The 27,004-nt window shown below is 41.2% G+C and overlaps 1 protein-coding gene across 12 annotated transcripts in view; it reads left to right on the top strand.

The window, feature by feature from the left end:
• Agtpbp1 (ATP/GTP binding carboxypeptidase 1) overlaps positions 1–27,004 on the top strand; it is a 109,244-nt gene that overhangs the window by 64,706 nt on the left and 17,534 nt on the right. For all 12 annotated transcript variants that reach the window (XM_050144104.1, XM_050144115.1, XM_050144103.1 and 9 more), the window contains 9 exons: positions 1,404–1,487; positions 3,032–3,118; positions 3,200–3,348; positions 15,104–15,191; positions 19,995–20,139; positions 21,893–22,046; positions 22,972–23,152; positions 23,947–24,076; positions 26,639–26,770. In XM_050144104.1, the coding sequence (XP_050000061.1) occupies positions 1,404–1,487; positions 3,032–3,118; positions 3,200–3,348; positions 15,104–15,191; positions 19,995–20,139; positions 21,893–22,046; positions 22,972–23,152; positions 23,947–24,076; positions 26,639–26,770 (1,150 nt within the window). The remainder of the gene's footprint in view (positions 1–1,403; positions 1,488–3,031; positions 3,119–3,199; positions 3,349–15,103; positions 15,192–19,994; positions 20,140–21,892; positions 22,047–22,971; positions 23,153–23,946; positions 24,077–26,638; positions 26,771–27,004) is intronic.

Here is a 27,004-nt window from a genome sequence, read left to right as displayed (position 1 = left end):
AACAAAGTTGGGGTTAAATCAGTTCACTTAGTGAACTTCCTCTCTAAGAAGAGATGGGTCAGTGGTTAAAGTACATGCTACTCTTGCAAGGGCCCCAACTTCAGTTCCCAGCACCCACATCAGGCGGTTTACAGCTACTAGTAATGCTAGTTACCAGGGGGGATTTAACATATTGGGTGTGCACACATACACACAATTTAATAATAAAAATAAATCTTAAAATCGATTGGAGAGATGGCTTTGTATTAATGCTGACAGGACTTGGTGTCCAGTTGGCCTGGAATCAGCATCTGTGCTAAGGTCTGAATTTCTGCCCCAGCTGTACCTTGGTTCCTTCTGGTGCTTCCCTCCTTCCCACTTTTCTTCTCCCACACCCCCCACAGGAAGGCGATTCTGCAGAACATGCAAGCATACTGTTATAGTTGGTTCGTTTATTTATTTATAATTAATTAATTCTCTTTGGGGGTCTGCCACCCAGCTCCCAAATACACACAGAGACTTGTTTTTACTTATGAATGCCTGGCTTTAGCGTGGCTTGTTTCTAGCCAGCTTTTCTAACTTAAATTTTCCAGTTTCTCTTTAACTACATTTTGCTTCTGGGCCTTTTACCTCTCTCCATTCTATATATCTTTCTTCCTTCTTACTCAGTGACTGACTGTATGCTTGAGTGGCTGACCCCTGGCATCCTCCACACCTCTTTTTCTTGCTCTTCACTGTTGTCCCTAGATTTCTTCCTGTTTATTCTCTCTGCCTACCAGCCCCATCTTTTTCTCTCTCCTGTCTAGCTATTGGCCAATCAGCTCTTTATTAGATCAATCAGGTGTTTTAGGCAGGCAAAGTAACACAGCTTCACAGAGTTAAACAAATGCAACATAAAAGAATGCAACACGTCTTTGCACCATTAAACAAATGTTCACAGCATAAACCCATGTAACACATCTTCAACTAATATTCTATAACATTCTGCTAGTTGGATTCTTGGGCTAAATTCCTAGATACATGTGTTTCAAAATCTTGCTGGATGTCTTAACTCTCTGGTTCTGTCTTACCTCCGGTTATGCACACAGAATTACTTGCCTAACGGTTAGTCCATGTGCTTTCTGTGTAGAGAGGCCCAATAGATACTCTAGGCTTGCGTCCCTCCCACCTCTGTCTTTATAAGGTTTGACTGTGGCTGTATTTTATGTGGTTAGCTTTTAAAGATCAAGCTTTGATATGTACTGATTTTTATTTTTTATTTTTGTGTTAGCTTTTTGTATACAAGTAAAATAATGATTATTTTTATTTTACATAGTTATTTATTTTATACCCTTTCACTCCAAACTCACTCTGGAGAAAGTTGTGCATTGGTATCCTTGGCATATAATTGTAAATTTTGTCAAGTTTGTCTTTTATGATTTCAGGACAAAAATTGCCCAAGACATTGAGAGGCTGATCCACCAGTGTGACATCATAGACCGGGTGGTGTATGACCTGGACAACCCCAAGTGAGTCTGAGCCCTAAAGTTCTTATGACACGTTATCCTTGCTCATATCCTCCCTCTTATTGTTGCTGTTTTTACCCGACGATCATGGTAAAACTTGTTCATTTTTCCTTTAAGTTGAAAGACAAGCCTTTTTTTTTTTTAGGTGAAAATTAAAGGTAAGCTGACACCGTATTTTTGGTTTTTGTCATTTAATGGGATTTTTTCTTTTTTATTAAGAATTTTTTAATACAATCTTTTCTCATTTTACATAGCTATCCTTGTACACACACACACACACACACACACACACACGCACCCCTGCACCTTCTCATCCTCTCCTCAGAAAGGGTAAGGCTTCCCATGGGAAGTGAGCAAATTCTGACACTTTACTATGAGGCAAGACCAAGGGCCTCAACAGAAAAGACCTCCTGGGAAAACTAGGAGGAGGTGAGAAGGGAGGGTGGTGGGGAAGGGAGGAGGAGAACGTGGTACCTCCACTTACAAGAGTGGGGTTTTCACAGGAAATGCTGTCCTTTATTGCCATAGCACTAGACCAGTCGCTGGAGTTTCCGTCCTGGCCTTACGGCTTGGCAGGCCAGCCATTTGCTATTTTTGAATTATCACTGATAGTATGTATGTATCAGGACCTAACTGCAGTAAATACATGGAAATCCCAGCTACTCAAAGAAGTCGAGTGAACTCTGTGGGTCTCTCCTCTCCTTGCTGCTCTGAGGATATCTGACATCTTACCTTTCATGATTGGAGGAAACAAACTTAAGAATGGTTGTTGGTAGGTAGACCTATGAGTTAAAGCTCCGTCAAAGGTGGTGCCTGAGTCTAGAATAGTCTTTGCCGTTGTTTATGGCAGAGTTCCCCACTGTAGTTTAGGCTGATGTGGAACTCACTGTGTAGCCCAGGCTGACCTTCAACTTAAAATAGTCTTCCTGGTTTAGGAGGCATATGCTGCCAATCTTGACTTTAAAATATTCTTACCCAAGGAAAGAGTAACACCCTATTCAACATGTAGCTGTTTCATTGTTCATGCTTCCGTGTTAGATGTGGAAAACAAACCTCAGAACCTCAAGCATGGGCATGTCCAGCTTGTTCCTAACAGATGCGACGATGCACAAAAATACCAAGATTCTTGAAGTTTATTCGTTCTTGTTTTGGAATAGAATTTTCAGAAGAGCAGGGGTTTTCATTCTCTGAGGGTCAGGCAGGCAGACAACAGAAGTGCCCAGCAAGTAGGTATTCAACCAGATGATAGTAAATCCCTTAAACCGTCCATGTTAGTGAAAAGCAAAAACTGCATAGTTTGTTAAAATTATGGCTACTTACCAGGCGGTTCTAAAAATAAGTCTCTTTTTTCTTATGTGATAATCAGTATTTTAGACATTTATTCAGCAAGGCAAAGTCCTTATTATGGGTATAAATGTAGTAACAAGACTCTTGTGATTATAATTTGACTATAAATGGACATCAGAATTTTCTTGCTTTCTATAGTCTTTGCTTATCTGTTTAAGTGTGATGTATTTTAATATTTTTATTTTAAATTTTTTATTTAGCTATGCCACTCCAGAAGAAGGAGATATTTTGAAGTTTAACTCAAAATTTGAATCTGGGAATCTGCGCAAAGTAATTCAAATTAGAAAGTAAGCCGTTTAAACATTCCCATTTTGTGTGTGTGCAGACACTCCAGACTTGCCATCAGGTGTCTTTGTCTTGTGTTTTAGAAACGAGTATGACCTCATTCTGAACTCGGATATAAACAGTAATCATTATCACCAGTGGTTCTACTTTGAAGTCAGCGGGATGCGGCCTGGCATTGCGTACAGGTTCAACATTATCAACTGTGAGAAGTCCAACAGCCAGTTTAATTATGGTGAGCCTCTTATTCTTCCTGTGAGGCAGTTACCTGCAGGACCAGAGATCAGCACGGAAGCACTGCCTTAGATGTATTTAGTCTCTGATTTCCAAACCTTAGCTGTTCATCATGCACAGTTTGAAATAGCTTAAAGTCTGGTTGGTTGGTAAGAAGGGCTACCTTCTTGTAGACATTCCTTTAGGCTGCAGTAGCTGTTGGTGATCTCATCCAAATGGAACACAATTCAGATATTGCCTGGGCAGCAGCAGCAGCAGCAGCAGCAGCAGCAGCAGCAGCAGCAGCAGCAGCAGCAGCAGCAGCAGCAGCAAGTCAGGGGTTTCTTCTTTATGTAGCCTGTTAATATTCTGCATAGGTTTTATTTTAGGGTATTAAATTAGCCCTTTTTCATTTATAGATTAAATAATAGAACTGCTAATGTTTTGTTAAAAATTTTTCCATTTTAAGCTGGGCACAGTGCCGAACGCCTGTGATCTCAGTCCTGCCTGATAAGGCACATGTGGAGAAGATGTGTGGAGGGCGTGTGCATTTTAGACGAGCTGCAGTTCAGTGGTGGTTCAGTCCAGAAAGCTCTGGACTCTATTCTCAGCTCCAGAAGAGAGGAAAAAAGCAAAGAAAAATATTTTTACATTTGTGCTTAGGAAGCTGTACTTCCCCCTCCCTAACTGCCCCCCACCATACCCACTTTTGGTATCATGGTCATACTGACTTGGTACAACATGGCACGTCTTCCATCTTCTGGAAGTCCTGTGTAGAACTGACGCTAATTCTGCAAGGCATGATGGACTTTTCTAGTGAAACCGTCCGGGCTTTGTGGTTCTCTCTTGTTGGCATCATTTCCTTACTGGATGAGAATTGTTGGTGCTCTGTTATGTGGGGACTGAGCCTCTGCTTTTACTAGTGGGTCCATTTCTTCCCAGGGGTCACTGGTCACTGTTCCTGTGTTGCTGTTTCTGTTTGCACGGCCTGTGCTGATAACCCCAGTTTCATTTTCTGTAATCGTAGCTGCGACTCCAGATCCTTCTTAGCTGCCCACACAGAACTCGCGCTTCACTTCCCTTGTGTTCACTGGGTACCTGCCACGGGACAGATGTGTGTCTGTTCTTGGCCAGTTTCATCCCTTGCAGAATGAGTCCTTACTGCACAGTTTATGGACAGTGCTGAGGAAGGAGTGTTGTGTTTATTGCCTTCCTTACTGCTGCTCTCTAGATAATTTTTTTTTCTTCTTAAATAAAACTCTAGTGTTTTGGAATAGGAATCTGAAGTATAGCTTGTCATTTAAGGCTGCTGTGTTCGAAACCTTCAATACGAGACTTAAGGGTTATTTGTTCAGCATCTGGTCAGGAATCAAGGACTATATCTATGGAGGCTAATTACATAAACTCAACATTTGTATTTAAAAATCAAAACTTCAAATATCAAATCTAGCAAGTTTTTTATATAGTACACGCATACTCTCTAACATACAAAGCATCCTTCTATTGAGGAGAAATTTGTTGCAAAATGATAGTGGTCTCAATAATTGGTTACGAAGATTGGAAAGCTTTAAACAGGAGATCTGAGACACTGGTGTCCTGTGTTTCAAGTCATTTCCCTAAGTTGTTAAAAGCCTGTGGTGATGATGTTCTTCAAAGAAACAGTTCTGAAAATTAAAGGCTTTGGTAGTTGAAGAGGTTGCTGCCAGCTGCTGTGTGGAAGTAGGAAATAATGTATTCTAGAATGACCCACTTGTATAAGATAAAAGCTTTGTCATTTAATGAAATATTGGAATGAATAGATATTTTAATATCTGGCATGGTTATAAATACTTTTTAAGAGATTTGAAGTCATATTTAATCTTCAAACAATCTTGTAAATGTGTATATTTGTTGAAAACATCCATAGTGTACTTGGTTTGCATGACTGGTGATGGGACTCTCCTTGTGTGGTCTGTTCCACACTCTTGTTCTCCGTGGTACTAGTGCACAGCACAGTCATTTCCCCCTGGACGTGCTTGTGTGCATTTCCCCCTGGACGTGCTTGTGTGTATTTCGCACTTCCGGTCTCACACAATGGTGTTCAGAAGGAGATAAAACCGCAGCTGCCCTGTGTGGAGACAGTCCCCCGACGCAGCTTTCTATAGCCTTTACCACAGTGCTGACATTTCCGACACATAATTGTGCCTCATTTAAAAAAAAATAAAGCCATAACCATGCTGTTTTCATTCTCTATATTTTAATTAAAAATTACATTGCCGACATGTTCTCTGTCCCTCAAATATTCCTTTGAAATAATTATCCAAACTTTTATTATCACACATTATTGGCCATAGTTTATCAGGTTTTTAAAAATTATTCTGGCATTTGAATTGTTTTATATGTCTCCTTTGAGTTGAAAACATTATTTCTCATAAGCTTGGGCCTCAGCTACACACTAGCATTTGTTTGGAGAATATTGATTGTAGTAGTAAAAAGTTTAACATTTTACCATTTTCAAAAAAATTAAAAATCTTTGTTTCTCTGAATAGTTTACTTATTTATTTTTTTGAGTCTCAACATAGTCCTAACTAGTTTTGACCTCATCATGTTAAATGACCTTGAACACCTGATCCTCCTGTGCCCAGTGGTGGGATAAAAGAAAGGTGTACACCACTACCGCTCATGGACATCTATTATAAGTATTGCGATTTTATCAGGTGCCAGAAATTTTTAATTAATTGTAGGATAATTTAGATTTTTCTTTACATGGTCTTGCATAAGGTAAATATCAGTAGCATTCCCATTAAAGTCAAAATAAAACATGCTGTCCAGAGCCTTCCCTCTGAGTGGCTGTTCAGTTTTGGACAATGTTGATATGGAATGTTTTCTTGTGTGAGTGACGTTTAGATTTTCATCGATAGCACAGAGTTGTGAACAGAAACTACAGCTGTGTGTATGTCTTTGTGCTCAGGCTTTTCTTTTGTATGTATTTAAAATATTTTGTTTTAAAAAACACAGCTGCTGGTCTGTTCATCATCTTTAGAAGTTTTCTTTAATTTTGACCTTTGCCTCCCTGTAAATTAGTACTTTTCTTACTTCTTTGATTTGTAGACAATCAAAACATTAAAATTTTCTTTTTATTACAACTTAATTTTGTATCCCTCCCAGATTTTAATATTTGTCTTTTTGTATCTTTTTGGTTTTGTTTTCTATTTTTTGTTTGTTTTGTTTTTTTGAGACAGGGTTTCTCTGTGTAGCCATGGCTGTCCTGGCAATGCCTCTGTAGATCAGACTGGCATGAACTCACAGATGTCCCCTGCCTCTGCCTCCTGAGTGCTGGGATTAAAGGTGTGCCCTTTCCCCCACTTTGTGAGGAAGCTTGGGCATTTTGTCTGGGGGATGCTGAGAGATGGGCACTTGGAAGTGGACTCAGGAGGCAGAGGGGTCCATTGATAGCCTCACCAAAATGGGCAGCCTTACCATTGCCTTCATTTAGAGAAATTGCCACCCCTGCTCCACTTTGGGGGACTTTTTTTTTTTTTTTTTTTTTTTTTTGCTGATTCTGTTATTTATTTATTTATTTATTTATTTTTTACAAATGATTCTAAAGCAGTTTTACAACATATTTCTGAGAATAATACTCTGCTAAATTTGAGAATCTGTGTCACTCACTATCTCCATACCCTCTTTATCTGTTACTTGAAATGGATTGTCTTAAATTGCCACTAGATGGCAGTTTTACATTTAATAAGTCAGCTTTAGTTTCAGGCTGTGTTTTATTCTCTCCCTGCATCAGTCTGTACCTTCTTAAATGAATCAAGCATGCACACAGCTGGGGATCTACGCCCCATGCCCTGGAGGTTAGCTGGGGCTGTCTGGGTTGTGACCTTTCCCTCTGCTGCTACGGGGGCTTTATGTTAGTTAGCTGTGTTACTAATGCTTCCCCTGCTGTTTCAACGTGTATGTGACTCCTTTGAGACAGGAACACAGGGCTGTTCTGCACATTGATAATATGGCTCTTAGGAGCTGTTTGCTAAGTGTTTGTTGATGGATGAGTGAATGTGAGGACCATAACGTTCATACTTGTAGCATAAAACAAGCATGCACAAGATACTTGTCAAAGACCCTAGTCTAGTTAGGATAGTCGACTTTGTGTGTATGTTATATGAGTATACGTGTTTGTATGTATGTATGTGTGTGTATGTGTGTGTGTATGGTGTGTAAGAGTGTGAAGTGTGTTGTGTATGTCTGTATATGACTTGTGTGTTGTGTGTAAATGATGTATGTGTGCATGCATGTTATGACATGAATGTTGAGGTGAGTCAGGATCTCTGCTGTTTACAGCTGTGTACAGTGCACTACCTCCCTGGCCCAAGAGCTTCCAGAAAACCCGTTTTCTCTTCTCATCTCCTGGTAGGGATTAAAACGTTAGCGAGGGTCTGGGGGCTCAAACTCAGGTCCTCAGGCTTGTAAGGCAAAAACCTTACCCACTGAGCCATCCCCCATGGCTCCCAACTCTTTCTAAAATCTTTATTTTGAAATAACTTGAGGTGTGAGGAGAGTTGCACATTTTGTCAAGATGTTGCCCCTCTGAAGTGAGGCCCCAGCACTCTGGATTACTTTGTGTTCCTACAGACCATGGCCCTTTTTGTTATTGTTGGGATCATGAAATTGTCATTAGCTCATGAAATACATACTAGTCCTTGGATCCCCATTTAAGTTGGACTTTTTTTTTTTTAAATCAATAAAAGGGTTTAGCTCAAGCCACATTTCCCGTCTCTCAGTTATTTCATACAGTCAAGTGATTATCGAATCCAAGTCTGCCATCAACAGTGTGCTGATTCCCTGCTTCCTGTGGTCTGTTCTTCACTCAGGGTAGAACAGTGTGAAGTGTGACTTACAGAAAGAGACAGCTCACACACACACACACACACACACAGTGTTTTCTTTTAAACACCTCTTTGTTGCGTTTAGTATATTTTGGCTTGATATCTACTTTGTTCTACATTATTGTCTCTTTTTGGCTCCTGTGCCTTTGTCTGTTTCTGGACTTCCAGGTAACAGATTGGAAGTGCCAATAGTCTGGATAGTATCTAGTTTTGAATTATTTGTTGAATTGATTCATCTGTTGGTGAGAAAGGCGATACCAGTGGCTTCCTCATCTCTTTAGTGTCATGCCCTGATGTCCCTGTGAGATGCTGAAGAGTTAGCCCTTCTCTATTTTAAGCTATTTTGTCCCCATCTGTTAATGTTACCTTTATGCCTGTAAATTATGGCATGTGATGGTTGAAGCCAGAGACACCTCATCTCCCTTCATGTTTGTAGTTATTACTGACCCTGGCCTTTGTTTTTATTAAAGGCTAGTGCCATTGCATGTTACCATGGCAACTTAAAATGGACAGTTTGTTAATATATTTGTTTCATGCAAATAAAAAGATTTATCCTTTTGGCTGATGAATTAATCAGTTACTAAAATACAGCCTCTCTGTAGTATGTTGAGTAGATTATAGCTGATAGAATCCAAGTTACCTCATTAGATTAATTCTGGTGTTGCAGCCTATTTTTGTTTCCAGATATATTCAGTTAGAACTTATAAAATATTTTATCAAAATTAGTACTATAATTTAAAAAGTAATATGAGAATACATTCTTTAAAAAGAAATTAGAGCATTTTAGATAAGTCTAAAGTTACCCTTCACCTCAGCCTGAACCTTTTTCTACTTCCTGTAGTTAGCTGTTAGGATGAGTTGCCTGGGCACAGTGAGGTCAGGAAATTAGAGACGATGTAGTGTGTCCATGACACTGCTGAGGTGTTACCTGCCGAGAGGGTCTCGTTTCCCCTTTAAAGGACATGCCAGCACTGTGGGCAGGCGGCGGTCAGTGCGGGCCTTGGTGTGTCTCCGCACAGTCTACTCTCAGTGCTCATTTTACTCAGAGGTCACAGCGCACTCAGTGCTCGGCAGTCCTGTGAGAGCTGATGGTTGCAGATCATGTACTCGAAACTACTGTGTTTTTCTGCATATAGACGATGAGCCCAACACTGGACATGTCATTGTGACTCGAAGCTTGGGGACAGCCAGGTGCCTTCTGTAGAGTCTGTCATTTGTCGCGGCCAGCGCACAGTTAGTACACCTAAGAATTGAGGAGTCAGTACATGAGGAGAGGCCAGGACACAGAACTAAGAATCACACAAGGTGTCCAGTAGGGTTCTTTGAAAGGAGAGGGTATGGGAGATGTGGGAAACTAGTCTTGGTCGGCTGGCTTAGTTATTACTTTGATAGAACCTAGGGAAAATAACAGCTAATCTAGACCATTAAAGAATGGGAATGCAAACTAAAAAGAAATCAGCTGAAATTAGTGAAAGAAGAAAGAAGTGTTTGATAAATAGGAGAAAGGAAGTGGGCTAAAGGGGCTGAGGTGGGACAGGGCATCACTGGGTAGGAGGAGGTGGGTGCTCTCAAAAGTCAGTTACAGCTTGGTGCGGTGTGTTCCTTCAGTGACCAAACACTTGTGATTGAATAATTTGATAAAGTTGCAAGCAAAATGAAGCAGAAGTTGTAGCATTAATGTCAGAGAAATTTAATGGTTTAAAAAGAAAATCAGAAGAGACAGGTGTGTTGTCAGAGGCTGCTCAGAAACGAAATAATCAAACAGAAATTATATTATTTGCAATATTGTTTGGCCAATAGCTTAAGCATATTTTTAGCTAGCTCTTATATTCTTTTTTTTTTTTTTTCAGTTTTTTGAGACAGGGCTTCTCTGTAGCTTTGGAACTAGCTCTTGTAGACCAGACTTAGCTCGTGTATTCTAAACTAACCCATCTCCATTAATCTGTGCATCACCATGAGGTCATGGCCTACCAGGAAAGTTCCAGTGGGCTCCAGTGGAAGCATCTGTCTCCTGTCTTCTACATGACTTTTCACTGACTCGCCTTCTTTCTCCCAGAATTCAGTTTAGTTATCCCACCTAGCTCTATTCCACTCTGTCACAGGCCAAAGCTGCTTCTTTATTCATTAACCAATAAAAGCAACACACACAGAAGGACCTCGCACCTGCAGCTCACAAGCTGCAGCCCTTAAAGGGCCATAGACCTTTATGGAGTAAAGTGATCATGGAGACCACAGAAAGAGAACAAAGCTCCAATAATTACTTCTACTAAAGATCACTGTTATTAAAATAGAATCTGACACAGCAAGAATTACAACATAAGAAAGAATGTAAAGATTGTAAACAGTGTAGCCAAACTTGGCTTTGGAATTTTGAGGATCCACTTTTGAGGACTGTTTGAGGATGTACTTTAGTGTCTGAGAGTAAAGTTCAAGAAAGAGAAAAGCATTGGATATGAGAAATGATGGGACTCATGCAGGTCCAGCCAAGAACAAGACGACAAAAGCTGATGAAGCTCTAGAAAGTCGGCCTTCCCTACCAGAGCCTGAAGTTAAAGAGCAATATACGCCTCATTATGAAGTGGAGTATAGTCTTAAACATGTAAGAAACCATGAGGGCATGAGGGGGAACACACTGTCTTCTGTCAAAAAGACGAAATAAAGACAAACATTGTAAACTAAAAATGTTGGGCTTCAAATGTGAGACAAACATTTCATATAGGTTGTGTTTTTGGCAAAGACATGAGGAAGCATTTGAACTGGACCCTGGAAGCATCTTGGGGTGTACATGTCTTGTCTTTCCAGGAAGTGACACCCACAGAATCTTAGCCAGGAAGTGCAACTGCTTTTCAGTTCTGACTGTCTGCATAAAGAGGCACAGGAGGCTCATGAAACAGCAGGGAACCTTGCGTCTTTTCACTGGGAAGCTTACTGATGTAAGAAGATAGCTGCAGTGTTTAGTGTGATATGACTATTGTTAGAAATCAAGAGAAAAGTGATTAAGGTAAAGAATATATCAGCTCTTGGAAATCATATGATAGTTATTCTTAAATATCTTTTTAAAAAAGAAGAGATTTGAATTTGATGCTAGAAATTATTTAGAACTATCTGTCAAGCAGAATAAGCTACCAGCTATATGAAGCTAATAAAATTAAATATTTGAGTTCTCCTGTAGAACTAGACTCATTGCTAGTATTTAATCAATGCCCATTATATAATACATTTTATTTTAGGAGAAGACTAGCCATCAGGGACTTAGGGAGCATAACTAAACCAGCATTAACTTGTAAACTGAAATGGTTATATTCTTTTAAATAAGAAATAACTGAAAGTAAGTATTGAGTGTAAGGAACTGGAGGACATAAATCAAAGGGAAGAAAGACAGCTAATGAAAACAAACAATAGATATTTAGACCAAAATAAAGCAAAATATAGAAGTCAATGTTTAGATGAAAGGAGATGTATGTGTGTGTGTGTTATGCATGGTATATGTGGTGTGTGTGGTGTGGTATGTGTGCATGTTATATGTATGGTATGTGTGGTGTGTGTGGTGTGCATCTGGTGTGTGTGTATGATGTGTGTGGTGTGTTTATGTGTGGTGTGTATCTGGTGTGGTGTGTACGTATGTATGGTGTGTGTATGTGTGTGTGGTATGTGTATGTGTGGTGTTTGTGTATGTATGGTGTGATGTGTGTGTAGTGTGGTATGTATGGGGTGTGTATGTGTGGTATGTATGATATATGATATGTGTGGTGTGTGTGTGGTATGTATGATGTATGGTATGTATGGTGTGGTTGTGTATGGGATATGTATGGTATGTGTGGTGTGTGTGGTGTGGTATGTGTGTGTATGGTGTGTGTATGTGTGATGTGTATGATATGTGTGGTGTGTATGTGGTGTATGTATGGGTGTGTGGTGTGTGTATGGTGTAGTGTGTGTATGTGTGGTGTGTGTTTGGTGTGTATGAGGTGTGTGAGTTTGGTATGTTTGGTGTGTATGTGGTGTGTGTGTGTATGTGGTATGTTCTATGTGCTTGGTATGTGTGGTGTGTGTGTTTGGTGTGTGTGGGTGCAGAGGTTGGAGGAGGATGTTACCGTGCCCTATCTGTCTCTGCTTTATTTGCTTGAGACAGGATTTTTACTGAACCTGGAGCTAGGCTGGCCAACAGTAAGCCCCAGGGATCCTCTCTGTGTCCTATTTAGTGCTGGGATTATAGGCATACATATAACCACACCCAGCTTTTCACATGTGTTCTGAGGATGTGAGCTCAGGTCTTCATGCTTGTATAAAAGTGCACTTTCCACCGAGCCATCTCACCAGTCCCCCGACCTAGATTTATGATTTTAAAATTGAATGTGATTGAGTGTCTTGCCTGCATGTATGTGTGTCAGGCACTGCTGGTTGGTAGAGGCCCATCTCCGGGACCTAGAGTTAAAGACAGTTGTGAGTCACTGTGTCCTGGAGAGGAGCGACCAGTACTCTCACCTGAGCTGTCTGTCCAGCCTCCCGAGGTGGAAATTTAGACAGGCTGTGAACTCTTGAAAGCTGAGAGCTAAGCATAGTGGGGCATCCCTGCATCTCAGCACCTGGGAGGTGGAGAGTAGAAGAATCAGGAGTTCAAGGCCAGCTTCAGCTGTGTAGTGAGTTTAACCACCTTGGACACCTGCTTCAAAACAACAAAACAAAGAAACAAAAAATGGGAAAAAAGAATACATTAGGTTTTTAACCCTGTAAAACTAAATTATACTTTTGTTGTTTATTTTAGCAAGTGATGAAAAAATCAAATGGTTTTAAGTTTTCTTTTCTGAACCCAGTGTGATCTCCACACTTATTTTTAAAAGAGCCAAGCTAAGGGGCTGCAGAGGTGGCTTATGGCTGAGACTGCTGTTCGGTTGTCAGCATCTGTGCCGAGAGGCTCACAACTGACTGTGACTTCAGCTCCAGGGAACCCTGCCCCTCCATCCTGTGTGGTTACCTGCACTCAAATGCACATAATTTTAAAAATAATAAATCTAAGAAATAAGAAACCTAAGAATCTAGGTGCAGGATTCCAAATAATAGCCCAAATAATAACAAGTTACTGCTAAAAGAACAGTAGTTTGTCAGAATAAGACAGCCCACAGTAAGAAGCCTCCAGCATACAGTGTGCCCATCAGGGGTGTGAGAAGCAGCCAAGGTGTTCTGTTGTGGGTAATGAGAGGCCCAAAGTAAAATGATCCTGACTTTTAAACGCAGTAATAGTTTTTGTGAATTAGGTGAATTGTGGCGTTAAAAGCACTTGACATCTAGAGCAGGTGGTTGGGAGAGTATACTGACTGTTATCTGCCTGAGACCAGCAGTGTTGGGCAGACGTTATTCACTGTCGCTTGTATTATACAGAATAGAACTGAGAAATTTGACCAATATTGGATCAAGTAGTATGTAACATTTTGATTAAAATTAAGAGAAAACAATTGTTTATTCTTACCAGTATATTCACCGTCAACATTTGAGGTTGTGATCTCCTGAAATGCAATGAAAATAGAAAATAACAGTAACTTCCTATGAGGGGCTAGGTGGATAAGGAGCTCGCAGTAGAATGTTATTCCCTCGGAGATCCAGGAGGCAGCATCGCTGCTGTGGGCTGGTGTGTGTCAGGCAACACACTTTGAAGGTGAGCAACAAATAGCCTTGAAAGAGCCAGTTGGAAAGGGAGAGGAAAAACCTTATAAAATGCAAATACATTTAGTGAAATATTCCTGCACCAGGAAAGTAATTACATACTGAAAGTAGAATTTAAAGTCAAACTTGATCTCAGTAAAAGCTGTCAGTATTTCTAAAATTAACACGTGAATTTAATTCAATTCCAGTTTAAAAGTCTACTGTATCAGGTTAGGGAAAGAAATGAGGTGATTTTATGTTTTTTTTTTTGTGGGGGGTGGGAGAAGGGGAAGATAAGATCTCACTGTGTAGGCTGCGATGAAACACCATGACCAAAAACAACTTGGGAAGGAAGGGTTTATTCAGCTTACACTTCCACATCATTGTTCATCACCAAAGGAACTCAAATGGCAGAAACCTGGAGGCTGGAGCTGATGCTGCCTACTAGGCTAGCTTGCTCTCCATGGCTTGCTCAGCTCAGCCTGCTTTCTTAAGGAACCTAGGACCACCAAGCCCAGGGCTGACATCACCTACCATGTACTGGGCCCTCACATGTCAATCACTAATTAAGAAAATGCCCTACAGCTTGATCTTAATTGAGGTTCCCTTCTCTCAGATGATTCTAGCTTGTATCAAATTGAAATAAAGCGAGCCAGGACACCACCCTACGTTAACACTCAAGTGGAGAGAGAATGACAGCAAACATAGATTGTTCGGCCTTTCTCACAGCATATGAGACACTTTGGAGAGTTGGAGGAGTGATACTCATCTGTGTGTATGCGTGTGTTGTTTGGGCTCAGCCAGGCTAGCTGGATGAGCCTCTTCCCGTCCTCTCAGAGCACTGCATTACAGACATGTGATACTGCCTCCAGCTTCTTCTATGTGGGTTCTGGGGCCTGGAGCACAGCCTCATACTTGGGTGACGAGTTTTACCTTCAGGGCCATCTCCCTAGATTCTCATATCTTTATGTATGGCTGTTTTACTTTCTTCAAGGAGTACATTATCTTTAATTGATTGAATACATACAATTTAACAGAAAAATGGTAGCCATTCACTCTGAAGTTATTCCATTTTAGTTAAATTTAAAAGGGGTTATTATTGGTAAATTATAATTGAAGAACTCTCAGATTTCTTTAATACATCCTAAAATAATAACATGCACTGTACCTCAGCTTTCCTGGATTTTTGGTGCTTTCTAGAAATACAAGATTCATTTTTACATCAACAGTTCTGAAAAAAAAAATTTTCTTCCCTTTCCTCTTCTTTCAAAGGTATGCAGCCACTTATGTATTCAGTTCAGGAAGCTCTAAACGCCAGACCATGGTGGATTCGGATGGGGACTGACATTTGTTACTACAAGTAAGTATTCTTACAGAAGTTCATCGAAAACAGTGAAAACAGGCTTAGTATGTGTGCTGGCTAGTTTTATATCAACTCGACAGACGCTAGAGTCACTGGAAAAGAGGGAGCCTCAATCGAGAAAATGCTTCCACTAGACTGGGCTGTAGGCAGAATATAGTGTGTTTTCTTAGTTAGTGATTTAGTGTGGGAGGCCCAGCCCACTGTGGGTAGTATCATTGCTCTGGTCTCCAGGCTTCTGTCCTGATGTCCTTCCATGATGAACCGTGATGTGGAAGTGCAAGCCAAATAAGCGCCCCCCCCCCCAACTTTCTCTTTTTGAGACAGGGTTTCTGTGTAGTTTTGGAGCCTGTCCTGGAATTCACTCTGTAGACCAGGCTGTCCATGAACTCATGGAGATCCACCTGTCTCTGCCTCTCGAGTGCTGGGATTAAAGGCATGTGCCACCACTGCCCAGTGGTCATGTTTTTTTTTTTCCACACAGCAACAGTAGCCATAATTTTTGTTAACTCTGGGAATTTCATACAATATATTTTTTAATTCTAGTCAACCCCCACTCTTTCTTCTCAACTCCATTCCCGTCTCCCTAACACCCCAACTTGATCTCTTTCTTTTTTCCCTCTTCTTCTTTTTCCTCTTCCTCCTCTTTTAAAATAACTCATGGAGGCTAGTTTGTGCTGCCCATATACCTGTGTGTGGGGGCATCCACTGGGGGATTGGTGGACCTGCCAGGGGCCACATCCTTAAAGAGAACTGTCTCCCCTTCAGAAGCCGTCAGCTGTCCATGGCTCCCTGGCCAGCGTGGACACCTGTTAACCGTGTGCAGGTACCCTCAGCTGCTGTGGGTTCCTGAGCACAGCAGCCCTGTCATGTCCAGTGGTCACTGTTTGAGACTGGTCCTCCCAGACATTAGACTGCGGAATGTTCTTCTTCCTTCTCTGAAGTGGTCTCTGAGCCTGTGTGGGAGGGTAGGTGGTGTGTATGATGTAGATGTCCTGTTTGTGACTAGCTTTGCTGCTAAACAACCTAGACTCCTTAGAGTCCTTGCTTCCCATTTTACTCTGATGTTCCGGGTAACCTCCACTCTGTATATTTAATGCTTATTTTATTTACTATGACAATACACGACTCCTGCATAGTTATCAGCAGTTCTTTGCATCATTTGTCACTTAGTCTGGTTTCCTTGTGACCCCTTCATCCCAAAGTGCTTGTGCTGGATGCCTGAGGGCACTTGGTGCTCGTTTATGTGTGGTCTGTGTTTGGAAAGCTAGAAGGTGTGGCTTGCTGTGTCACCGCTGGAAAGGGCGATTTTGTAAGTCAGTTACACCTTCCCTTGGCAGAAGGACAGCCTGCTGCTGTCTTTTCGGAGGTGTTTTAGTAATGCACACAGACTTTCAGATTAAACTCTTAAAATTTAAACTACACAAGTGTCTGACTCACAGTTCTGAGCACAACCTTGCACGTTCACAGCGTGGATTCGGCCTTCTCCTGTTTCTTTACTAATAGAATACCCTCTTCATGCTCATAAGGGACACTTTCTGCTGTTTAACTAGAGCCCACCGGATGTTCCATGTGAGATTCCAGTTTCCCGTGGTCTTCTGTTGGAACATGAATGCTAAACAGTGGGGGAAATGCTCAGGTTTGAAAAACTCTGCATCCAAACTAGCCATTTAACATTCTAGTTTTTAATGATCATTTCCCATCAGTCACACAGAGTTTTATATGCTCATAATTTTGGCCTTGGTGTTTTATCTCTGTTGGATGCTGGCTTCTGTCCTGTTAGTTTTGAGTTCTCCATAAGTGGGTTTTGACTTTAATGTAGTCCTTAACAGTGCGGATATCTCATCCTTCTTAGCTTTATCAGAAGATGATGGCTTCTAGAATTTACACAGATTTAACAGCTGCTGTCGTCCCTTTGGAAAAACCCAGGTCTTGCCGGGTGATGGTGGCGCATACCTTTAATCCCAGTACTCAGGAGGTAGAGGCAGGCAGATCTCCATGAGTTCGAAGCCAGCCTAGTCTATAAGAGCTAGTTCCAGGACAGGCACCAAAAACTACAGAGAAACCCTGTCCTGAAAATCAAATAAATGAATAGATAAATAAATAAATAAATAGAAAAACCCAGGTTTTAAGTGCTGTTACTTTCTGGGAAAGAAACAGGCTTCCTCTCAGTAAGGTTCTGTACACCCCATTTGTTAGCAAAATAAGTGGCAAATAAATGAGGAGCAGACACAAAGGAAGTGTGTACCCTAATCTCCACTTTGCAGTGCTTGTAGTGTTTTTAATGACAGCTCAGTAGAAAGGTGCTCCTGGACCACCCTTTCTGTTCTTAATGTTGGAGTAGAAGAGGGGACCTAGGCATTGGTGGGCAAGGTTTTAGAAGACCTGCTCAGGCTATTAAATATTAAAACATCCATATTTCTTTACATTTCAAACCTTTCATATGCAAAGTGCGTGACCATAGCATGATTTAAGTTTTTCTGTATAAGGGATGATAACAGGCATTTTCATTTTTGCTTTTTCTCTGGCTGTTTTGGGGTCAGATTGGAATTCAGCGCATTTTAGCATACAATGCTTAACTATTTTTTATGTTGTATGTGTTGTTGGGGTTGCTTTCCAGAAGCCTGCATTCAGTCAGGATTGGACACTGTTATGTCAGCTATAAATAGAACAAAGTTCTCTTCTGTCAACATGTGTGTATGTTTGTTTATAGCCTGTGACTTTCATGGGACTACTTATGATGGCATAAATGACTCTTCAGTTAGCTGTCAGCTCAGGGAAAAAACAACTGTCAGGCTCCTTCTTGGACCTGTTTTGTGTGTTCTTTAGCTCTGAGTGCTTGCCATTGTCTGTGCACTGAAGACACAGAGATGGAGTTAATGAGGACCAGTGTGAATATGTAAGTATGGGAATAAATGACCTGTAAGCCCTGTTTTTCCAAGAATTTTAGAACTTTAGAAATTAAGTTGATAGTGTATCCTTAAATACCAATGTCAGCAAAACTTAAAAACTTTAAAGCTTATAACAGCCATGGACAGGGTGATATCCCACGTGTCCACTGCCCACTTTGAACATTTACCATCATGTTGTCAGTTTTGTTTGTGTATTTTATAACCACTGGCGATGGTGGCGCACGCCTTTAATCCCAGCACTTGGGAGGCAGAGGCAGGCGGATCTCTGTGAGTTCGAGACCAGCCTGGTCTACAGAGCTAGTTCCAGGACAGGCTCCAAAGCTACAGAGAAACCCTGTCTCGAAAAAACAACAAAAACAAACAAACAAACAAAAAAAAAAAACTCCACCTGCTTCCAAGTTGATTTATGTAAGTTCCTTCCTATTTATTTATTTACATTGTGGCATGGGTTTTGGAGGGTGGATGTACCTGCTTGAGTGTAGAGGCCAAAGGGCAGCTTTTGAGATTTGGTTCTTTCCTTCTAAGACGTGTTTCTGGGCACTGAATTTGTGTCATCAGCTCTGACATCAAGTACCTTTATCCACTGAGCCATCATGTGGGCTCCCATGCTGAATTTTTAAAGCAGTTGTCAAATACACATATTTTGTCTAGAAATATGTACCACTAAAACACAAAGATCTCTTAAGACCATCTAACCACCTTGCCATTATACCTAAGAAAAATCCTTAATGTCATCTAGCCAGTGTTCACATTCTTCCAGGGGCTATGCAAATGCTGCTTGTTGCTTCCCCATTAGATTTGATGAAAGATCACACATCGCATGTTTTAAGTATAAAAGGCTGGAAAGTGATGTATTTCCACAACTGCTAGCAGGAAAGAGCAGTCACTGGAAAACACCCTTCAGGATATTCTGTGTTAAATTCATCTGAGGATGCTGCTGACTGCCGCTGCTCATCACACATCACTCAGCGTGGGCAGTGTGTTTCTCTATCAGTGTACTAGCCCTTCTCTCCCAGCGCCCTGTTAAACTGGCTCATTTCTCATAGAGGAGTTTTGTGTTTGTCTTGCCGATTTCTTGTACATTGTCAGTTAGATATAAAAACTTAACTTTAGGTTTATTTTTGGCAAGAGCACTGCAGCCGCGATGCTGCCAGTCTCCCTTCCACCACATTAGGAAGTACTGGGAAGTGGCATCTTTCCTGGCTGTGTCCCTGTGGAATCTCAACACTAACTGTGGTGAAGTGCTAGTACTGTGTACCGTGAACGCAGTCCTCAGCCCATTGTCCGATGGAGGGAGGGAGCTGCCTTTGATGTGCAGCGTCGCGATCTAACCGCATGGGATCTGAAGAACAAGCTGGAAATCCCTGGACGGCACGGACTGGACGGCCTGCTCAGGGTGGCCTCCAAAGGCTCAGATGCGTGGACATGCGCTCCCTAGTTGATGGAGCTGTTAGGGAAGGGTCAGGAGGTGTGGCCTTATTGGAGGAGATGTGTCACTGGGGGGAGGCTTTGAAGTTTCCAAAGCCCCCAATATCCCCCGTGTGCTCTTTCCTGCCTCGTGCTTATGGGTCAAGGCATTAATGCTGAGCTACTCTTCAGTGGCTGCCGCCGGCTACTGTGCTCCCTGCTGTGATGGGTGCTCCCTGCTGTGATGGGTGCTCCCTGCTGTGATGGTCCTAGTGAGGTGGACGCTAACCTGAAACTGTAACCCCGGTAAATGCTCTTCCATAAGGTGCCTTGGTCATGGTGCTTATCAAGGCAGTGGCAGAGTAATATCTGTGGAATAAAACAGTTATCCACTGGGGGTTTTCCTCTTTCTCTTTGAAATTCCACTTAATAAAATTAGCAAAGGAAAATCAGAACATCTGTGCCTTATGCTTTTTAATTGCAGAAACCACTTCTCAAGAAGTTCAGTTGCTACAGGTGGACAGAAGGGAAAGTCTTACTATACAATTACATTCACTGTGAACTTCCCGCATAAAGATGATGTCTGCTATTTTGCCTATCACTATCCATATACATACTCAACTCTGCAGGTGAGAGATGCTGATTGTAAACTTTCAAATATCACTCTGTATTGTGGGTAAGTATCAGACAGTTGGAGATAAGTTGCTTCTGGTTGAATAAATAATCGGAGCAGGGGAAGGCTCGGGCTCAGCAAACATGACAGGTGGAAATGAGACAATGCAATGACTATGAAAGCCTGGGGCTGGCGGAGCGAGGGTGCTCACTGCACAAGCTCGAGGTCCCAGCCTTAGGTCTGTAGCTCCCACACAGGAAAAAGACAGCTTTGTGTAGTGAGCTCCTGAACCCCAGCACTGGGAGCAAAAGCAGCTGGGTCCTGGGTTCTTGGCTCTGGTCTAGTCAGAGACCTTATCTCAGAAAAGAAAATGAAAAATATAGAGAAGCAATGAATGCTTGACACTACGTAGCAGCTTTTGCTTTCACATGTACCCACATGGGTAAGCACATCTGCACACGTGTGCACACATACCCACTCCCATGCTTGCACATGTGTGCACACATGCCCACTCCATGCTTCCACACATCTGCACACGTGTACACACATGCCCACTCCCATGCTTCCACACATCTGCACACGTGTACACACGCCCACTCCATGCATCCACACGTGTGCACACGTGTACACACATGCCCACTCCATGCATCCACACGTGTGCACACGTGTACACACATGCCCACTCCATGCTTCCACACATCTGCACACGTTTGTACACATACCCACTCCATGCATCCACAAATGAAAAAGAGTTTAAAAAAGAAGTAGGAAGGAACATTTATGTATTTCATATATCATTTGTACAAATTGATATTTCTCCAAACTTTCTGTGAGCAAATTTTTACTAAATGGGATTTCAGTTTTCTTAATTAAAAGCACTAAATCTTTTTTTTTTAATTTAACAGTAGGAAAGTATGGCCGCATTTTGAATTTTTCTCTGCAGGAAGATTAATTTTTTGGCATAAGAACTAGGTTTATTCTGTAATCCAAGACTCAAGTTTCTTAGAATGTGGATATAAACTGTGAGATTGCTGAATATTTGCATTGTATATCAAAACTAAACAAGATAAATCAAGCCAGGTGTGGTAGATTTATCCTCACTGCAGAGTATCTGGTCTAATGGCAAGGGTGCTGAAGGGGTGGTCACGTACAGGAAGGGAACTGGAGGACGTAACTGTACATCCTGGCCTGTAGAACAGAGGGGAAGAGCTGACGGCTCCAAGCTTGGCTGCTTTTCAGTAGAGGGTGGCGTCAGAAGCCTTCCTGGCCTAAGTGGCATTAAGTTAAGTTCTGTTTCAAAGTTATCATACATACACACACACACATATATATATATAAGTATTGTGCATATTATATATATTCATTATTACACATATATATTACTAACCTTGAAATCAGAAGGAATTGTTTATAATTTGTTATGTAGTTTTAGCTTGCTATTACATGACCTTAGTTATAATTCCAACATTCTAAATGCTTTGCAAAGCAGATGTTTTTCACGGATCAGATTGGCAGCTGAGCTTGTGTGAACTCGTTTAGAATATTGGTTCCACTGAGGGAAACCCTGCTGCTGTGCTGTGGAGCTAGCAGACGATACCTTTATCCCGTCCTGCACAGGTTGAGGCCTATATTTGGCCTTGAGGGTTTTAGAGAAGAGTTTTAGGAACCAGATTTACTTCTGGTTCTGTGGATATCTAGATGCGTTACTTATGTATATCAATAGGGAGTTTTGAAATGATTATATACTTTGCTTTTAAATTTTTGTCAAGATGCATCTTCAAAAATTGGAATCAGCACACAATCCTCAGCAAATTTATTTTCGAAAAGATGTGCTGTGTGAAACCTTGTCTGGAAACAGCTGTCCCCTGGTGACCATTACAGCAATGCCAGAGTCCAATTATTATGAGCATATCTGTCAATTCAGTAAGTCCATCTTCTTCACTCAAAATGTCACGCACTCTCACTTGCGTTTGCTTTCTATGTATTTATTTAGAAATAATACTGAGAGCCACCTGAGAAGATTAGGGCTCTAGTCTCGGTCCTCACCTAGTTGTAGACCTACCTCTGTGTCTCCCATATCTCCTTTGCAGAGTGAGGTCAGCTGAGATCTCTCAGCACTCCGTCGACAGCCATGCTTTTGGTTCTGAGGTCCAGGTGCTGAAGCAGAAGGGCTGCGGTATTTTAGATTTGAGACATTTGATAGCTGGCACTATTAAATAGCTGCTTGCTTTTTCTCCATCATTTAAAATTTTAACATTACTTCAGTTTTACAGCTGAGATAATAAAAATAAGATCATGGTTCAATTTTTGATAAGTATTTCAAATTACCAACAGCAAAAAGAGATGCTGTGCATGGATGTAGGGGTGGTGAGTCGTGTGATTGTGGGCTAAGTGCACAGTGTTGGTGGATTGTGCCAGTGCGTAGTGACTGCTCCGCCAGTCTGCATGTTGTCCTGCTGTGCTGCCATGCAGCGTTAGTGAGGGGATGAAATGCAATGCAATTTTATATTTTAAGCTTTGCCAGGTGATAGTCCTTGTAAAACTGTTTCCCCTCAAGTTTTTTTAATCATTAGAAAATAGGAAAGTGATTCCAACAGTGTATGTTATTGCGCTGTGTGTGTTCACACTGCAAGTTCCTTCATGTGGCAGCTTGCTTGTGTTTCCTACTGTAGGGCCTAGTGTAGTGTGTGTGTGTGTGTGTGTGTGTGTGTGTGTGTGCATAGTGAATTACCCTGAGTTTACATTGGGATTCACAACTGAGGAGAGTTCTGGACCCCAAAGTGATAAGTCGTTCAGGTTTTTAACATGCTAGCTGTTCATTTTAATTGAGATTTTATGTGCACTTTAGGAAATCGTCCTTATATTTTCTTGTCTGCTCGGGTCCATCCTGGAGAAACTAACGCAAGCTGGGTCATGAAAGGAACACTGGAATACCTCATGGGTAATAGCCCTACCGCCCAGAGCTTACGGGAGTCCTACATTTTTAAAATCGTCCCTATGCTAAATCCAGACGGTGTCATCAATGGAAAGTGAGTGGAGCAATAGTTACAGCTGTGTCGTAGTTCTTAGTGTGGCTGTTGTGTGAGTTCGCTGAGCTGGTAGCGTTCAAGTTAATTCAGAGAATGGATTTGATGATTTTTTTTCTAGAAGAAAGCAAGCTTTGGTGAGTAATTCATCGATAGACTTTTAAATGGCTGAGCTAGTGTTCTTCCTATGGAATGTCATTTCCTGAAATCTTGAGTTGTTTTGGGGAAGCTGTGCCAGGTATGAAGAAGGCCTTTCATGCTTTAGTTCTGCCTTCTTCATAACAGTGTGGCCAGAGATTGTACTGGGTTTGATGACATTAGTACATCGCTCCTGTGGACAAAGGACAGCACAGTGACATTTTCACGACTACATAGTTTTCATGTATTTGCCCTTCTCTGGTGGAGGACTCAGATTTCACATCTACAATACAGCTAATGCACTCAGCATATAGAATTAGTATTGCAGATGGTTACTAGTTAGTCAGTAGAGGATGTGTCCATTGATGTGTTTTATAAAGTACAGAAGAAAAGCAAAGAATGCACAATTTTTTTATAACTTAAAAAACTTTATTTAAAATTTAAAACTTTATTTTAAAATTTGAAATCACCATTGTTACATTAATATGACATAAGATTTTACACATAGCAAATGATGGATGTGTGTTTACTTAATGAATACTATATATGTTCATTTGAGCGCCATCTGCATTTACTTGACTACTACTGGAATAAATCATAAAGTTGAATCAGAAGGATATGTGACGGTCTGTGGCAACTGTATTTTCTGTTTTGTGTAGTCACCGCTGCTCTTTAAGTGGCGAGGATTTGAACAGACAGTGGCAAAGTCCAAACCCAGACTTGCATCCTACGATTTACCATGCGAAGGGGTTACTACAGTACCTGGCTGCAGTGAAGCGCTTACCGCTGGTACGTGGCTGTATTTGTACTTATTGATTATGATAGTATATATTAAATTATATTTTTAGATTGGTGTGCAAAGTGACATCTTTACCCCTGTGTCATTAGACCTTGCTCTCTTCTGTCCTCACCTCCCGCCCCAGCAGGTTCCACTACTCTCTTGACCTGTGTCCTGTCCCCCTTTCTAGATTGTGACCTGCATACATGTGCATATATTAATCATACATCTACACACACAGTTTTAAACCTAGGTTCCACATATACTGGTATTTGTTTTTCTGTGTTTACTTAATTGTACTTAATGTAATCATTTCCAGTTACATCTGTTTCTACAGATGCATACAATTCTCATCAAGAGTGTTGATTTAGGCCGGCTCCTCCAGGAGCTCTGTTTTCAGTTGTGTTGAGAAGTTCCCATCCTGACTTCCACAGCTGCTCTACACGTCTCTTTCTGAACAGGGAGCAGGGTTCCTCTTTCCTCCCTCCCTGTCAGCACCTGTTACTTGGAATTTTAATGACAACTACCCTGGTTGGTGTGAGATAAAATCTCAGAGCAGTTTTAATTTACATTTCTCTGGTGGTTGGCTAAGGATGCCAAATACTTTTTTAAAAAATTATATTTATTTATCTTTTTTGTGGGAGGGTTGGCATTCCTGTCCACAGTGCAAGCATGGAGGTCAAAGGGCAACTCTTGGAGTTAGTTCTCTCCCTCTACTGTGTGGGTTCCCAGGCACCTTTTCAAGTGTTTATTAGCCATTAATATTCCTTCTTTTGAGAACTCTCTTTTTGATTCATTATACCATTTACTGAGTGGGTGATTTTATTTTTTAGTAATTTTTTAAAAAAATTCTTTATAGTGTTTAGATATTAGTCCTCTGATGTGTAGTTGTCAAAGATTTCCTCCCTCCAAACAAAAAACAAAATCCCAAGCTTTAGGGTTGGAGGGATGTGTCAGTGTTTAAGATCACTGGCTGCTCTTCCAGAAGATCCAGTTTGATTCCCACACCCACACGACTGCTCAGAATGATCTGTAACTCCAGTTTCAGGGCATCCAACACTTCTGGCCTTTGAAGGCACCAGGCCCACCCTTGGTGTAAATACGTACATGCAGGTAAAACATTTGTAAACATTAAATAATTTTTTTTGAGACAGGGTTTCTCTGTAGCTTTGGAGCCTGTTCTGGAACTAGCTTTTGTAGACCAGGCTGGTCTCGAACTCACAGAGATCCGAGTGCTAGGATTAAGGCATGCGTCACCACTGCCTGGCTAAATAAAATGATTTTTATAGCTTTAAAGAATAAAAATTTATGTGTTTCTGTGAATATATGACGCACGTGTTCAGGGTCCTGAGCAGCTCTGAAGAGAGCCTGGGTCCCTTGGAGGCCAACATGGGTGCTGGGCACTGAGCCCAGAGCCTCTCAGAACAGCTAGTGCTCTTGAGCCTTCTCTCCAGCCATCTTCCTCCTTTTCCATGTAGACACGTTGATTTCATGTAACCCCATTTGCCAATTGGAATTGTTTCCTGTACTGTGCGGGCTTCTTGAAGTGCTTTCCTCTACCACTGTGAAAGCTTCAGGTCTCATGCAGGCCAGATCTGTTTTGATGGATTCTGTGCCAGCTGTGAGATGCAGACTGGTCTTTCTCGAGGTGTGGAAGCCCAGATTCTCCAGACCATTGTTAAGGAGGCTAATGTCTTGGTTACTTTTCTGTTACTGTGAGAAGACATCACAATCCAGACCAGTTTTAGAAGACAGTTGATGGAGGTTTTCTGTCCCACCTCGTCCTGCATCGGTTAAGTCCCAAAGAATGACACAGAGGTCTATGTTAGTTATAAACTGATTGGCCCATTAGCTCAGGCTTCTTATTAACTAATTCTTATAACTTATATTAGCCCATTATTCTTATCTGTGTTCGCCACGTAGCTTGGTACCTTTTTTGGCAAGACAGTCACATCTTACTTCCTCTGCGGCTGGGTCTGCGACTGCAGACTTGAACTTTCCTGTTTTCAGAATTCTCATTGCCCTGCTTATACTTCCTGCCTGGCTACTGGCCAATCAGCATTTATTAAACAAGTACAAGAAACAAATCTTTACAGGGTAAAAATCGTCCTACAGCATGTGAAACCTTCAAGGATTTAGCAATTCAAACATTAACTATAAATCCTTAACAAAACTTGGTTTTACTTTTTATTAAATGATGATTTTTCTAAATTTAAAGACCAAAGAAGACAGAGCTGTTGGTTGGCTTGATATATCTGCATTTATTTGGTAATATATGAGTCTAAAGATTAAAATTTTTGTTTTGGCAACTGTAGTTTTAGTTCATCCTAAAGTTACTAAAGATCATAATAAAGCGTTCTTTCACAACTTTGAGTACAATAAGCTGTGTATAGGGAAAATGATTTTGTACATGGAATGGAGTTGAATAAATTCAGAGCCTGCAGTTAAGGGTTCACATCATCACTCATGTCTTTAATATGTGAGCATGCTGGGTCAGCCAGCAGACGTGTCTTTTGGAATGTGACATGTGGAGACCTAAGGCTTTAACTGTGAAAACATATGCTCTTTTTAAGGTGTATTGTGACTACCATGGCCATTCTCGAAAAAAGAACGTGTTTATGTATGGCTGCAGCGTCAGAGAGACAGTGTGGCACACCCGTGACAGCTCAGCTCCCTGTGACGTTGTGGAAGACATGGGATACAGGGTAATACACAGTTCATGAATATTTGAATTTCAAATGCATGTAAGCTATCAGAAAATTCTAATACACGTGAATTGATCAGATTCGATGTCTGCATCTTGCTATTTTTGTTTAAAGTTTTTATTTTTAGGTTTGCTTTCATATTGATCTTTGCTATCCATTTAGAATTTATTTTTGTATTTCGTGTGGAGACGTGCCTTAGGTAGGGTTCTTATATTGCTGTGAAGAGACACTATG

The sequence above is a fragment of the Alexandromys fortis genome, unplaced genomic scaffold (assembly GCF_014885135.2).
Source record: "Alexandromys fortis isolate MF-2015 unplaced genomic scaffold, M_Fortis_MF-2015_v1.1 scaffold_1, whole genome shotgun sequence".
Taxonomy (NCBI): domain Eukaryota; kingdom Metazoa; phylum Chordata; class Mammalia; order Rodentia; family Cricetidae; genus Alexandromys; species Alexandromys fortis.
This window is presented reverse-complemented; position numbering and strand designations above follow the sequence as displayed.